The following is a 15,798-nucleotide window of genomic DNA, read 5'->3' on the forward strand; positions in this document are numbered from 1 at the left end:
TCGGACATGTCACAAATATCCAACATAGTCTCGGATATTCCCAATATGCTTCAACTCCCTTAACTTCCTTCTTGCGATTATCTCGACATTCTTTGGAAGAACTGCAAGTGAAGTTCTTATTTTAAGCTCTCCCAAGTTTCCACAATACGTCAACCATCTTTAATGTCCATGTACTTGGATCTCCACAACAACCTTACATCATTGGCTAGATGCATTGTTGCCAACGCAACCTTCGCTTCTTCTACCACAATATTTGTGGCTCGAAAGTACTTTTCGAGGTCGAAAATAAATTTCTTTAGAGCCTTGGCATCTCGAACCCCATAGAAGGGCTTAAGCTTTGAGTCATTTATTATGGTGAGGTCTAGTCTTGCGATCAGATCCGTCACTTCATTCTTGACCACTCCAAAGGTTGCTCTCAAATCCTCAGATATTTATAAGATCATCTAAACGATCACTTGTTCGTCATTGTCGAAGCCCTCGATGCATTTCTTCACCAAGACAATAGTGCTCGTTGAGCTATCCCCATTCTCGAAGCCACCAGAAGTTATGGCCTTGTCTTCTAGGGCCTCAATCCTAACCATTAATTCACAAACAGGCATTGTCTCAAGGCGGTCTGCCAATTCGTCGATCCTGTTAACTTTAACATCAATCTCACTCATACGAGACTCCAAAAGTCTCATTCGATCAAGAACTTCACTTAGGTAGAGTAATTGATCTTCGATCTCTACCAATCGGTCAGTCTGGGACTTGCCCAGTGGTTTTGTACAAAACATGTTTGTGTACTATGATTCAAGAAGTCGACTCAGCTCTAATACCATTTGTCACAATCGCATTTATGCAGTATCAGGACAACGATTGTGCTGCACTTGTTCTAACCTAGACAACAAGTTAATTGTTTGTGATTCAAACTCATGGACAATATTGGCGTATACTTGAGTCTCGGGTCATGTTTAAGAGAAATGTTTTAGAAAGCGTGAGTGAGAAAATGCTTTGAAAACAATTTGAAAGTAACTCTCTCACCATTTGCTTATGGTGATGGTTCGAGCAAAATATGTGTCAACACTCTCGCCCTTTTTCATTTATAAGACTTCAAACTCTTTGCTAAGAGCTTGGAGTTGAGCTCTTTTGACTCTTGTGGAACCCATTACTTTTGCTTCATAGTGTCCCAAATTTGTTTGGCAGCATCTCTACTAAGGATCGTTTCCATAATAGTTCAATCAATGGGTTGAAACAAATAATTCTTGATCTTCAAGTCTTTCAACTTTTGGTCTGCAATTGTTTTTTTTTTTTTTTTTTTTTTTTTTATTCAGTAATCTCTACTCCTTTTGCTGCTGCAAGGATTCCAGTCTCCACCAAAAACAAATATGAGCGAAGAAAATTTTCTATAAGCATACACCATGATCATAATAGCCATCAAACTTAGGGTTTTTCGGTTGAACGAAATTAGTTTTAGCTGCCATATTTTGAATCTCTTCCCGCTCACTCTTCAAGAAAAAGAACGACAATTTCTTTTCTCATTAGGCCTTGGGACGTGGCTCTTATACCAAATGTTTGAACACAGTCAAACTAACTCTAAATGAAACCCTAAAATCAGTTGGGTTGTAAAACAAATTTTCCTTTTTAGCCAAACTCCAAGAATAAAACCCATTGGTTAATTGAGTGGCCTTAACATTGTTAAAGAAAACAAAGAAAATGAGAGGGAAAGAAAATGGACGGCCAAACTCTAACTTCATTTCATTTATAAGACAATGATTGACATAGCGATATGGTTAGGTTATTGATAGAAAAGGATATAATTATGATATATTGATAGAACGATATGGTTAGGATACGTTCCTGTAACGATATGATTAGGATACGTTCAAGAAACAATATGGTTAGAATGTGTTCCTAATGGTAAGACTGAGATACGTTCATGAAACGATATGTTTAAGGTATGTTCATCACATAATGACTCTAAGATGTATAAGGACGATAAGACTATGACAAGTTTAGGAAACGATATGACTACGAAAATTTTACGAAATGATATGATTATAATACGACATGTGAATGACATATATGATATGAAATATATTATTATATGAAAATGATATGAAATATATTATTATACGAGATATATGATAAATTGACATGTTATGATATGATATGTATATGATGAAAGTTGTTATGTCTAGAAGCATGAAACGTTATGATGTGACATATTTATGTAATCTGAATGATATGATATGATTGACCTACAAAACGACAAACTAACATGAAATACAACCCCGACGTATGGATGAAAGATATGATAAATGATATGAAAAACGATATGATACGTACAAAACGCTAGCAGGGTTGTATTAAAAGATAATGAAAATGGAAAAATATTGAGACCTCATGCATTGGGGGATACCCATATTCCTTCACGATGGTACGGATACGTTCACTACTAGGCAGAAGAACGACCATTATGTTTTACATAATGCTACCATGAAGGCTACTACTTCTAACAGGTGTCCGGCACAGAGAGTTACCAGAGCATGCTCGCTCGACAAGGAAAGGGGCCCAGTAGTGTGTGAACCGACTGGTGGGTCCACACTCGCACGTGTAGGCCATGTATAGAGTTTATGGTACACATCTAAGCTACCTGTTAGGAGAGTACCATAAGAAAATAGACTGTTATGATAGGTCCCGTCATTGCATTCGCATGTTATTGCATTTAACCCCAATAGTGGGGTCACTTAGTGAGTATTTAAACACTCAAGCCACGTGTTACTTCTATTTCAAGTTAAGGCAAGACATTCCTGTACGGCTGAGTAAAACATCGCAATTCGAGACCATGATACATGCATAGGGTAGTCGTATTTATTTTTTTTAGACTTAGACTAGAGTAGGATGTTTTTAAGTTAAACGTTTATTTATTTTATTTAGTCTTTTGTTGTGCCGTTTTAAAGGTATTTTCGAAACACGTAAGTCAATGACTATTTTTTAAGATAAAGGTGATGTTTTATAAAAATTTAAATGAAGTATTTCCATATTTAATGTTCATGATATGTATACAGTGACGACCTTAAATTAGGTAGAAAATTTCGCGTCGTTACAGTCGCACCTTAATTGTTATATCATAGTGTGGGGTCGCACCATAATTATTTATCAAATTGTAAGGTTGCATCTTAATTGTTATGTAGCTACTAAAGGGTTGCCAACTCCTTAGTAGTAAAATGTTTTGATACTCAATATCTGTATATGTCAAAGAGTTAGATTATACAAGAGGTCGCGCCTCATCTATATACGTATAACAGAGTTAGATTATTCAAGAGGTCGTCGCGCCTCATCTATTTAAGTATAACTTAAATCGATAAAAATATATAAAACATAACTAGATTTATTAACTCCAAATATTGTGATTAACTAATTATTAAATTGTAATATTGAGACAGATATAGAAGCATGAGATCATGTGACATCCATGGTTGAGATAAACTAATTATTGATAAAAGCCGTTTGATTGAAGGTTTTATTTATGATACCGAAAAAAGAAAAAAAAAATCTAGAAATAGAATATTGTATTTGATATTATAGGAAAAATGTTATTAGAATTTCGTATAAATAAAATATTTCAATAATTTTATTACATTCTTTTATGAAAATAAATTAAATATATATTTAAAAAATATTATTGATTTATTATAATTAAAGAACTAATGGTAATAAACTTGTAAACTAAGATCAATTAATTAATTAATTAACTGATTTTATTCAAAATAAATTAAGATATTAATGTTATCAATAAATAATATTGTTTAGCTTGATAATTACTCCTACTAGCAATTTTATTACATTAACTAATAATTAATTTATTTTTATTAAGTTAATTATTAAAATAATTTTAACCTATTAAAATTTGATTTAATTTTTATTATATATAATATAACTTTAGATTTTCGAGTTTATTACCGACTAATATCAATAAAACATAAATAATAGAAAAAGTTTAAAAAATCATATTAAAATTAATAAAGAAAATGAAATAAAGGAAGTCGAGTATATAAGGGGAAGCCAAGGATTCGTTACTTGTGCATGGGTTGGATCGTCTTCTGCTTCTGCCATCCTTTGTGTATGTTCAAAATGGAAACTACATCTCTTCCAATTCTCATCATAACCATCATCTCCATCCTCACAATCTTCATGCTCATCCGCCATGCCCGCTCCTTCAACAACCTTCCACCAGGGCCATCCCCTCTCCCATTTCTGGGCAACATCTTCCTCCTCCGGAAACACTCCTCATCATTCTCATCGCTCATTCACACCCTCCATGCTCACTATGGCCCCATCTTCACACTCCACTTCGGCTCCCGCCCTGTCATCTTCATCGCCGCCCATTCCATCGCCCACCAAGCTCTCAACCACAACGGCGCTGCACTCGCTGGCCGCCCCCCTGCCTCCACCACTACTAAGATCCTCTACAGCAACCAAATCACCATCTTCAACGCCTTCCACGGCCCCAACTGGAACCTCCTCCGTCGTAACCTCGTCTCTGAAATCCTCCACCCCTCTCGCCTGAAACTCCACTCCGACACCCGCCGGTGGAGCCTGCACTTGCTAGTCTCTCGCCTGAAATCGCACTCCCAGGGCGGCGCCACTGCCGTTCGCCTTGTCGACCATTTCTGGCCGACTATGATGGAGTTATCAGTGTTCATGTGCTTTGGATTGAAGATCGACGAGGATCGAATCAAAGCCCTAGCCGATCTCCTCCATCGCGTTCTGTTGTACTCCAGTAGCGAAAACAAACTCAATCAGTATCCATTAAAATTAGGGAAATTCCTCTGCCCTAATCTCTGGAAGGAACTCTCAACACTTCGAAACGAAATCGAAACTGCAATAATTCCTCTAATTAAATCCAGATTCCACGAAAGACAAAGCGAAATCGAACAAAAGAACAACGAATTAGAATCAGAATCAGAAACAAAATCAGAACAGATTTCGCCCTATCTCGACACATTGATAAACCTACACCTCCCAGAAGAGAATCGGAAGCTCGAAGAAGGTGAAATCATCAGCCTATGCGTGGAATTTCTCAACGGAATCGTCCATTCCACAGTAGTGGTGATGGAATGGGCAATGGCAAACATCGTAAAATATCCAGAAATCCAAGAGAAACTATATAGAGAGATGAATGAGGCGATGGATGGAGCATCAACGAAAGACTACATAAGAGAGGGGGATGTGAAGAAGATGCCGTACCTGAAGGCAGTGATAATGGAGACCTTGAGGAGGCATCCGCCAGGGCATTTGGCACTACCACATACAGTGACAGAGGAGGTGGTATTGGACGGGAGATTCGTGGTGCCGGAGAAAACGACAGTGCATCTAGCGGTGGCGGAGATGGCGAGGAACGAGGAGGTATGGGAGGAGGCGATGGAGTTCAGGCCGGAGAGATTCTTGAGAAACGAGGAAGAGGAAGCGGAAGGTAGAGAAGAGACTAAGTTGATGCCATATGGGGGAGGGAGAAGAATGTGCCCAGGAGCTGCGATTTCGATGCTTCATTTGCAGTATTTTGTGGGGAATTTGGTGTGGGTGTTCAAATGGGACGAGGAGGGTGAAGTTGATCTAGAGGAAAAGCTTGAGGTTTCGATCGTCATGAAGACGCCGCTGCAGGCTCGCATTTCCACTCGCTAAAAGACGAGAATTGCTCCGAGGACATTGAGGGACTATTTTGGCCTTTGTTGCTTATTGATTTAGATTTGATTTAGATTTTCTTGTTTTCAGTGTATTCTATAAGTCCAATCTCATTCTTCGTAGAATGCTGGATTTTTTCGAATTCATTGTTTTATATATATTCTTAACATTTGGTATAAAAGCATGCCCTAAACTTAACCAAGTTAAAACGAGAAGGAGAAGCATCAGTCTTTGGAGAGTTTATTTGTGCGGTCTGCAATTCTGAAATTTGATGGGCACTATGATCATTGGTCGATACTCATGGAAAACTTTTTGCATTCAAAAGACTACTGGGGTTCTTGCAACAAACAAAAGACATCGTTTTCACAGATGCCGTACATTGAAGATCAAAAGTTGAAAGATTTGAAAGCAAAAAATTATCTATTTCAAGCATTAGATCGTTCGATATTGAAGACAATCCTCAGGATACAACAAAGAACATATGAGATTCTGACAGCAGAAATACCAAGGTTCGACACGGGTAAAGTGTGCACATTTGCAAGCTCTTCGAAAGGAGTTTGAAATGCTTCACATGAAGTAGGAGAATATGTGAATGAGTATTTTGCTCGGACCCTTAGCATAGACAACAAGATGAAACTAGATGGTGAGAACAAGGAGATATTGAAGTAGTTCAAAAGATTTTGAGATCTATGACTCCCAAGTTTGATTATACTGTGTGTTCCATTGAGGAGTCCAAGGATACAACCATCTTAACTATTGATGAGTTGCAAAGTAGCCTATTTGTGCATGAACAACGCATGAGTTCTCATGTTGAAGAAGAACACGCTTTGAAGATCACCCATGGTGAACAACCTGGAGGAAAGAGTCAAGGTCGTGGAAGTTTTAGAGGCAGAGGAAGAGGACGAGGCAGACAAACCTTTAGTTGAGCATTTCAGAGTTTTTGGATGTATCTCTCATGTTCATGTGCTTGACAGTAAAAGAACTAAGTTGGATGATAAGAGTGTTCTCATGTTGAAGAAGAACACGCTTTGAAAATCACTCATGGTGAATAATCTGGAGGAAGGAGTCAAGGTTGTGGAAGTTTTAGAGGCAGAGGAAGGAGACGAGGCAGACAAACCTTCAGTTGAGCATTTTAGAGTTTTTGGATGTATCTCTCATGTTCATATGCTTGACGGTAAAAAAAACTGAGTTGGATGATAAGAGTTTCAGTTGTGTTTTGGTGGGAGTTAGTGAAAAATAAAAGGCTTACCAACTCTATGATCCAACTTCACAAAAGATTATAATAAATAGGGATGTTGTATTCAAGGAAGATAAGAGTTGGGACTGGGATAAGACCTATGAAGAATTCATTATGTGCGATCTGGAATGGGGTGATCAAGATGAGGCAGCAGATGTGTGTGATGAAAATGAAGAAGGGAGCGAATCTGATATAAAAGCTGCAAAAGAAAAATATTTCCTTTGACTCTTTGGCTGAAGCAAGCTCTCCTAGCTCGAATAAGGGGAGGAATATGAGACCACTAGTCTGGATGAGAGACTATGCAGCAGAAGAAGATAATGAAGCTCACTTGACCATGTCTACCACTACTGATCCTGTAAACTTTGAAGGCACATTGAAGAGTGAGAAATGGAGGCAAGCCATGGATTTGGAAATGGAAGCAATAAACAGAAATGGCACATGGGTATTGATGGAGTTAGCTAAGTGTGGAAAGAAGGTTGTAGTAAAATGAATTTATAAGACGAAATTCAATGAAAATGGGGAAGTCGACAAATACAAGGCTAGGCTTGTAGCAAAGGGGTATACTCAACAGCATGAGGTAGACTATACTGAAGTATTTTCACTTGTTGCGCGCATGGAGACAATTCGTTTGGTGGTAGCACTTGCAGCTCAAAGAGGTTGGTCCATCTATCAGCTGGATTTAAAATTTGCATTTCTATATGGTGATTTGAATGAAGAGGTCTTTGTGGAGCAATCGTGTGGATATGTGCAAAAGGGACATGAGCAGAAGGTTTACAAGTTAAAGAAGGCACTTGATGGGCTTAATCATGCTCCATGTGCTTGGTACAGCCGCATAGAACCCTATTTTATGAAGGAAGGTTTTGAAAAGCGTGACTATGAGCATACTTTGTTCATCAAGAGAGGAAAAGAAGCCAAAGTATTAATTGTAAGTCTCTATGTCAATGATCTCATGTTTACTGGAAATAATGAATTAATGTTGACCGAGTTTAAAAATTCCATGAAAAATGAGTTTGACATAACAGATCTTGGTAAGATGAGGTATTTTCTTGGCTTTGAAGTCTTACAAAAATTCAGTGGTATTTTTATAAGTCAGAAGAAGTATGCTTTGGAGGTGCTGAAATGGTTTGGAATGGACAAAAGTAATTCTGTTCATAATTCTATTGTCCCTGTATGCAAACTTATGAAAGATGAAGATGGAATAAACGCAAACAAAACCTACTATAAGCAAGTTGTAGGTAGTCTTAATTATCTCACAGCAACTCGACTAGACATGATGTTTGTAGTGAGTCTGATTAGTAGATATATGGAGAATCCCACTGAGCAGCAAAAAAGGGTAATACGTTATTTGAAGGGAACAACTGGGTTTAGAACTTTCTATCGGAAAGGAGGAGATGATGATGATTTTGTTGCATACACAGACAGTGATTATGCTGGAGATTTGGATGAGAAAAAGCGTACTTCAGGCTATGTGTTCTTAGTGAGTTTTGGAGCAGTATCATGGTCATCAAAGAAACAACCAATGGTAAGTTTATCTTCCACAGAGTCAGAATTCATCTGCAGCTTCATGTGCATGTCAGGCAGTATGGTTAAAAAGGAGTTGGAAAAGTTGGGTCAGAATTAAGACAAGTCAACTGTCAACTATTATTCGCTGTGATAGTAGCTCTGCTATCAAACTTTCAAAAAACCCAATAATGCACAGTCGGAGTAAGCACATAGATGTGCGTTTCCATTTCCTTCGAGAGCTCACAAAGGCTGGCACCGTGGAGTTTGGTGCATTTTTACAACTTTCATAAACAAAAATACAGTGAGAAGTTAGTTTTATGCTGATGTTAGACTCTTTTCTTTTTTCTCTATGTATAGTTAAATAGGATGAAAATAATTTTGTTGAAAATACGTGACTAGTGCATGAGTTTCCTTTTCTCACCCGTTTGACTGTTTTTTGGTCTAGTTTTGATACTTGCCTTATTTTTATAAGAATCAAAGTCTCACTAGAGGAACTTCAAGATTTTTGGTCACTTTTTCGGTTGATAATCAAGCTTGAGAAGGACAAGTAGCAATCTGAGCTTAGGAATCGCTAGGACGTGTTAGCATGCGAACATATAGAAGGGCTGTTCGGATGAAAATGCTATGTACGAGAATTCCACACTTCAACCAGTGTGAGATCTCACAGTCCACCCCCTTGTAACCGTCCAAGTCTATCGCTAGTAAATATTATCTATTTTGGCCCGTTACACATCATCGTCAGCCTCACAATTTTAAAACGCACCTACTAGGAGAGGCTTCCACACGCTTATAAAGAATGTTTCGTTCCCCTCTCCAACCGATGTAGGATCTCACATAAATAGCTACTACATTTAAACTAGATACACTACATACCTAGTTAGATCAAAGTTTAAGAACCAAATATGTTTCAATTGTGTCATCTAATTAAAAGAACAACAACGTTGTCCATTGTTTATGTTTGTCCATTAAAAGAACTAAACATGTTCTGACTATGTTTCTTCTCTGCTTTGGTTGTGTTCCTCATAATTTGCAAACACAGAAACAAGCACAAGTGTCTGAGGTTGTCCATATGACATAAAAGTAGAGAAGAAACATTACTACAAACATCCATTTGTTGTCAACCTCATTATAATCTTACTTTTCTCTAAATTTTCAAGCCATAGTTTTGTATTATTCCAAGCCTAATAACAACATTCAGCTTCCAAATTGTTTACACATAACCAAGTTTTCGATACCCCGAAAAACAGAGCTGCAAAGGGAAAACAAGACAAGAATACAACAGAATTCTCCAACGACACGTTCGCTCACATATACCGAACGTAAACGACTAGCATTCAAAATTCAGGCATTGAAGTTGAGAGATAAAACTTGAAAATTTTCTCAAAGCATCATGCTGCTTTCAATCATATATGGAGAATGATATTGAGGATGAACTAAGAATATGCATGAAGAAACCGAACAGGCGTGGTAGAAGCAGGTACTAACCATGAGGAGATTTCGAGCTTGTGGTCGACAAGTCGGATGAAGACATTGGAATTGATATGGAGAGCTGTGTTGTGGAGAAGGAAGTTTGATTGGATCTTTCGTCGAGTCCAGTCCATGACTCCCTAGTTCTCGGCCATTCGTCGAAGAGCGGTTGAAGCGATTGAGCTTCTTGTTTCAGAGTTTCCCCAGATGGATATTCGCCACCGAAGAACGAATGCTGCAGATATCCACTTTGGAAGATGGAGTTTTCAGTCGATTTTGATGCCGGGAAAGACGGTGATCGAGATGGCATTATTGGCCATGTGTTGTCCATTGGTGCATCCATTTGAACAGCCCTGCTGCTTCCTGATGCCTCAGAAAAGAAACTATGCACTCCAGCCTCAGGTCTAAGCCCTTGAAGATACCTGTAATCCAATTAATACATAAATAAGGGAAGAGAATTTGCATCTATATGCTCAACTTCACTGCAAATTTAACCTCCAATGCACATGCTTCAATGTTAATTCAACCATTGTCACTAGTAACAAAATGAGAATCGTATACTACAATGGTTCGGACACGACCAGACATCAAAGTGGCTCTCTGTTACTCGATTTCCGTCTATGAACCATGACAGTATGAGATATTTTAGGCTGTAAGCCTGTGCGCTTCTGTCACGTTCCATAGATTCTTTAACCAGAAAGGTCCAACAAGGTCCCCCCCCCCCCCCCCCCCCCCNCACTGCTAGCAGATATTGTCCTCTTTGGGCTTTCCCTCAAAGTTTTTAAGACACGTTTGCTAGGGAAAGGTTTCCACACCCTTAACCGATGTGGGATATCACAATGCGTGACCAAGATTATCAGAACTTGACCCAGAAAAAGAAAAGGTCGAAGGAAAGTAGCTCGAAAGGAGACCGTGTTAGCAGCAGAAATAAAATTAGCAGACAGATGAGACATCAAAGGAGGATCAAAGCTATTAAAATTCAGGTTTCTTGTGACTATGATCAAGGATATTGCAAGTACAAAGAATATCAATTATGGAATAGATAGATTCAAATCTATAGCAGAACTAAGGAGTCCATAAGTATATGAAAGAACAATCAAAATAGTTAAAAAAACATGGCACTTTTTCCTCACATAGCTCCAGTAAAGCAACGTGCGACAAGAGCGAAAAATAAAACATGTCCAAAGGCCTTCTTTCAAGACGTGAAGAGATCGATCACAAAGTCGAGCCAAAAGCTAGACGCTTAAGCCGCTTTGGTGAAGGACAATAAGCAAGTTAAAATGTTCGCTATGATGCGAAAAAGAAGAGAGCAAACCACCTAATACCGGTACAAACCCCGAGGTACAAACCGATGACAGATTGAAAGCTTAAGCATGGTTTACCCATTAAGCTCCATAAGTTCAGTCAGCTCACACAATAACTGAGGCAGCTAGGAACAATTAAAGCTAAATAGCAAGAGTTCAAAAGAACATAATGATTGTCAGAGTTGTTCCCTATGAACAACAAAACTGAACTCGGCAGCCATCCGCCGACATTAGGACCCGATATGTTGGACCATGAAAAAAAAAAACAAATAACGACGAGAATTTTCTAACTCGTACCTAAATTCACAAGAATCGACCTAGAACAAACCAGATCACGCAAAAGTTTATCAGTTAAAGTTAACAAAAGTGAACGCCAACGACCATCAGAACGGTTACTCTTCAGCAAACATCGATCGCAGAATGTCAGCGAAATATGGAACATTACCATAGACACAGACAATTTGAAGGGTAAAAAAGATGAGCTAAGAAAAGCCAAAGAGAGAGAGAGAGAGAGAGAGAAAAAGAGAGACAATTCAACTTTACAGACCACTAGAATTGGAGCAGAACTGACATTTCTTTCTCTGTCTTGATATCTTTTGATATTGAGCTAAGGTATATAACCAATAGGGTTAGTACAATTGTTTTAACAGCAAGACAATTTTTTATGGCTATGTCAGGCCGGCATCAATTGGAAAGAACATAAAAGCAAGACATCATAGGATCAGTGAAGCATGTATACTTAGGATAACACAAAAAAAATTATGAACAAAAGAAATGAATAGGGCCCAAAGAGTTGGATCCAAAAGAATTCAAAAAGGTGTGTTTAAAACATTCAATAAAACATATGGCAGAGAAGAGAACAGTTTGGGCTCCCACCACATAGCTTGAATATGGTCCCCAAGAGTGCAAACTTTTCCTTTCTTGCAAATAAATGCATGGAAACTCCTCCCATTTGATATCAAACATCATGGCAATTGGATATGAATGTTCATAAGTTCTTGCGTTGCGATATGATTCGACAAAACGAAGTTGCAGGGAGGATTTATACGATACCTATAATCTTTGCTTGGTATTCCATATGGAATGGAGTCCAAAGGATAATCAGGCTGGCTGGTTCTAGTTGTAGTCGCCTCGGAGTTGCTTAAGGCATTCAATGGAAGACCATGGAAGCTTCCAGCTCCGGTGCTACTGCTTCCAGTAGCGGTAAGAGATGTCGCAGTGGACGACGATTGTGTCATTGTTTGAGATTCCACAGGCTTTCTTGAACGGTTTCGGCCACGGTGCATATGGCGCTCACAGTATTTGGAGTTTGGATATGCATCTTTGGAGCATCTCCATTTCTTTCCATCAGTTCTCCTGCATCTTCCAGGCTCTGGGTCCACCTTCTTCCCATAGAATGAACAATAAGCCACTGCACAAATCTCGCACATATCAAAACATGAACTAACACGAAGATAGCTCAAACATATTCTTGGCTTTACATACCCAAAATGATGAAGCTAAGGCTTTAGATTGGGGGATTTATTACAGTACAAAGATTGAAACTAATGAAGGGTTATTAGACACCAAACCCCTCATTCATTCAGCTGAAAAACACCATTATTTCTTATATAACTTGCAGATTCAGAACTTATAGACATAAGGGGAGTGGAAATACAAGATTGTTAAGTGTTTGAAGCAAGGGAACTTAAAAAAAAAGCACCATTCATGAATCAAAATGAACCCATTAGAGGAAAAGAACTGTACATAAAAAATGAGATGAAGAAAAAGAAAGGGGGAAACAAGAAATGAACAAGATCACCAAAATCAAATCAAACACAAACAGAAACCAATCAAACTGACAGAGCCCAGAAAGAGAGAGAGAAAATGAGATAAAAAATAAAAAAAAAAGGAGAGGGTTGAGGTAAGATTACTGGTGGGATGATGGAAGAACCTATGAGAAATGGACTCGAAACTCCTCTGAATAGGGAGTACAAGATCCGGTGGAACAGGCAGACCTGCCATCATATACTTGAAGATCAGAGCCTGATGCTCCAGCTCCTGCCACTGTAACACTGTGAAAGGTGACCTATTCATCCCCATCATTCCACTTGCTGTTGCTGCTACTGTCCTACTCCCATCCTCACCGCCACCGCCACTGTTGTTCATAATAACACGAGAGTTCCTCCTCCGCCTCTGCCTCCACCTCCGCCGCCGACCACCAGTTGTGTAGCGACTAATCCACAAAACCCACCAAAACCCCTTTTGCTAAAACACCCAGAAAACCTCAAACATAGTCTGAGACAGAGAAGAAAATCATGGGACATAGATCAGCCTGTGTGTCCACCATCTGGATTGCTCTCTCTGTCACTCTCTGTAGTGTTTGTTTTTAGTGTCCGAAGGTTTGTGTGGGTAAAGGGGGGGCAGTATCTGTATGTGTGGAGGAACCGAAGGAGGCCAAGTTTGGTCTCATTTTTATTTTTGTGTGTTTGGGATTTGGGAATTTGGGAATTTGGGTATTGGGTATTGGGGGATTCGGCTTCAAAAGATTACCTCTTTTTGCTTTTGGCTGATCTTGATTCTGATGTGTGTTTGGTTAATTAATCAAAGGCCTTTTCCCTTAAAACACACCCATTTCATTGTTTTGTTTTTGTTGGGATATGGGCTGTTTAGGGGTAAGGAAAGAGCTCCCAATCATGCCTTCGCTGTGTTTTTCATGCCTCTATTTCAGCCCCACACTGTTTCTTTTCACCATTCATTGGACTCCAATGCTGCCTCCTCCTCCTCCTTCCTTTTTCTTTTTCATTATTTTCTATCCTATAAACATATTTCATCTATCATGTCATCCATCCATGTTTATAGAGTGCATACCCACGCCCATCAAAGGTAGCTTTTAGAGATGGCTTTCAATGGTCGTCGTTATATTTGGGCAAATTTCGCCCAACACACCGTAGTACATCATCTCATTTGTGTTCCGAATCAACTTGCTCGTAAGGTCAACTCAACAACGTGTCTTGACGTCATAGCTTGTATCAATTCAACATAAACTCAGTCAAACAATCATCGAGGGAACTTCTATGGAACCATGTCTGACTGAAAAATCCTTTAATTTGTCACATGGTAGTCTGTCCTCTTTCACAACTCTATTCCTCGTGCTACTCACTATGGTTCGTTTGGACTAGCTAGCTACTCTACTAGCTAGGTACTTTCATTTTTAGTTATAATTTCTATTAAAAAATGCAACATATCTTAATAAGTTCAATAATATTTCATAAGTAAAAATATGATATAATGTTGAACATAATGAGAAAATTTTTCTGTGCGATTTTTGTGGGTGAGGTGTAACTCATCATAGTTAATTTAGTTACTTTGTGCTTGTTCATACCCGTTGATGAACTTGTTGGTGCAGCTCTAATGGCTTATTGTTGGCAAAGTGGATGCGTATTTGACATTTCTTCTCCATATACGTGATGACGAAGGTAATGATATAATTAGAACGTAAATGACACGTTAATACCCAAATGAGGATGAACGGTTACTTTTAGACGATCAGTGGGAGCTCATTGACACACCAAGTCACAGATCTGTCTAGTCATATTTGTTGGTGTATCAAGTCGTCCTCTAAATCAAGTTCAAAAGAGGTCAACTTTATTAAATGAACCAATAAATTAAAGTGTTTTAACTTCAGCTTTAGTAAATACGAGATTCTATTTCTTGTGGTTTGATCTAACAAATCGTTCATAATTCAAAACAAAAATCATATCAAACTCGACCAGATCTAACGTATATTTTTCATCGTTGGTTTTATTAATTTTTCAAAGTAGTTTTCAAAACAAAGGTTGAACAAGAACGATAAAGAAGTTGTAAAAATAGAAGAGATCCAAGACTTAGTCATTCTCAATCTTTGCTCATCTTTGGAAAAGAAAAGGTAAACCAAAGTGGTGAAACATTTATTCTCCAATTCCTAGCTTTTCAAGGTTCTATTAAACTCGAAACATCTTCCTCAAACTTAATATTCCCGAATACTACATCGTAACATGTGATCCGTTTCAAAAGTAGCTTTAGTCTCGACCCTTTAATTTCTATGATTTAGAACCGTTTCTTTATTTTGAGTCCAGCTTCTATCAAGACGTTAGATTTAAGACACGTTTTAAATCTAACTCATTTAACATCTGACATTTTTTAAAAAAAACTTAAAAATATTTTTTGACGGATAATAAACAAGACATGATCCAATCTTTTGAGGCATTGAATTCGAGTGTCAAAAACTTTCACTATTTGTATATTTTCTAGGAGTGATGACATGGAATTTCTTTTTAATAGACATAAAAATCAATGAAAATAATGTGACACCCGAGTAAATGAGGGGACATGAATGAATTGAGATCACATTCGAAAGTGACTATCTATACCAACAAGGTGTATCTTTTTTTCCGAGCGCCTCAATTACAAGAATTTCATGGATATGACCTTCTAGGAATTTTCCTAAGATGCATGTGAGTGAAGACAAAACATGTTAGAAGGATTCGTGTTGATTTGTGAGAATAGTCTTCACTCTTAGAAACAAAGAGTAAATAAAGTGACCATGTCGCACGAGAATGTCGGGCCCATCCAATACCGAATCTAGATTTCAATTCTTGATTC

General features: G+C 38.2%; 2 protein-coding genes across 2 annotated transcripts; one reads left to right on the plus strand and one right to left on the minus strand.

Annotated features, from left to right (window-relative positions):
• Nucleotides 1–4,113: 4,113 nt before the first annotated feature.
• On the plus strand, nt 4,114–5,701 carry LOC111777778 (cytochrome P450 89A2-like). Its single transcript, XM_023657492.1, has one exon. The coding sequence runs from the start codon at nt 4,114–4,116 to the stop codon at nt 5,662–5,664; it is 1,551 nt and encodes a 516-aa protein (XP_023513260.1). The 3' UTR covers nt 5,665–5,701.
• A 3,846-nt stretch (nt 5,702–9,547) lies between these two features.
• Nucleotides 9,548–13,674, minus strand: LOC111776948 (growth-regulating factor 3-like). The gene is made up of 3 exons (XM_023656369.1): nt 13,089–13,674; nt 12,229–12,586; nt 9,548–10,293 (listed from the first exon to the last, which is right to left on the minus strand). Exons 1-3 carry the CDS (start codon nt 13,321–13,323, stop codon nt 9,885–9,887), a joined length of 1,002 nt encoding a protein of 333 aa, XP_023512137.1. The 5' UTR covers nt 13,324–13,674; the 3' UTR covers nt 9,548–9,884.
• Between the last annotated feature and the right edge of the window lie 2,124 nt (nt 13,675–15,798).

This window comes from Cucurbita pepo, chromosome LG16 (genome assembly GCF_002806865.2).
Source record: "Cucurbita pepo subsp. pepo cultivar mu-cu-16 chromosome LG16, ASM280686v2, whole genome shotgun sequence".
Lineage (NCBI taxonomy): Eukaryota > Viridiplantae > Streptophyta > Magnoliopsida > Cucurbitales > Cucurbitaceae > Cucurbita > Cucurbita pepo.

Coding starts and splice junctions, on each gene's coding strand:
- LOC111777778 (XM_023657492.1), top strand. CDS start 4,114: ATGGAAACTACATCTCTTCCAATTCTCATCATAACCATCATCTCCATC.
- LOC111776948 (XM_023656369.1), bottom strand. CDS start 13,323: ATGAACAACAGTGGCGGTGGCGGTGAGGATGGGAGTAGGACAGTAGCA. Junction 12,587..13,088: donor GTTCTTCCATCATCCCACCA/GTAATCTTACCT, acceptor AGATTTGTGCAG/TGGCTTATTGTTCATTCTAT. Junction 10,294..12,228: donor ATACCAAGCAAAGATTATAG/GTATCGTATAAA, acceptor ATTGGATTACAG/GTATCTTCAAGGGCTTAGAC.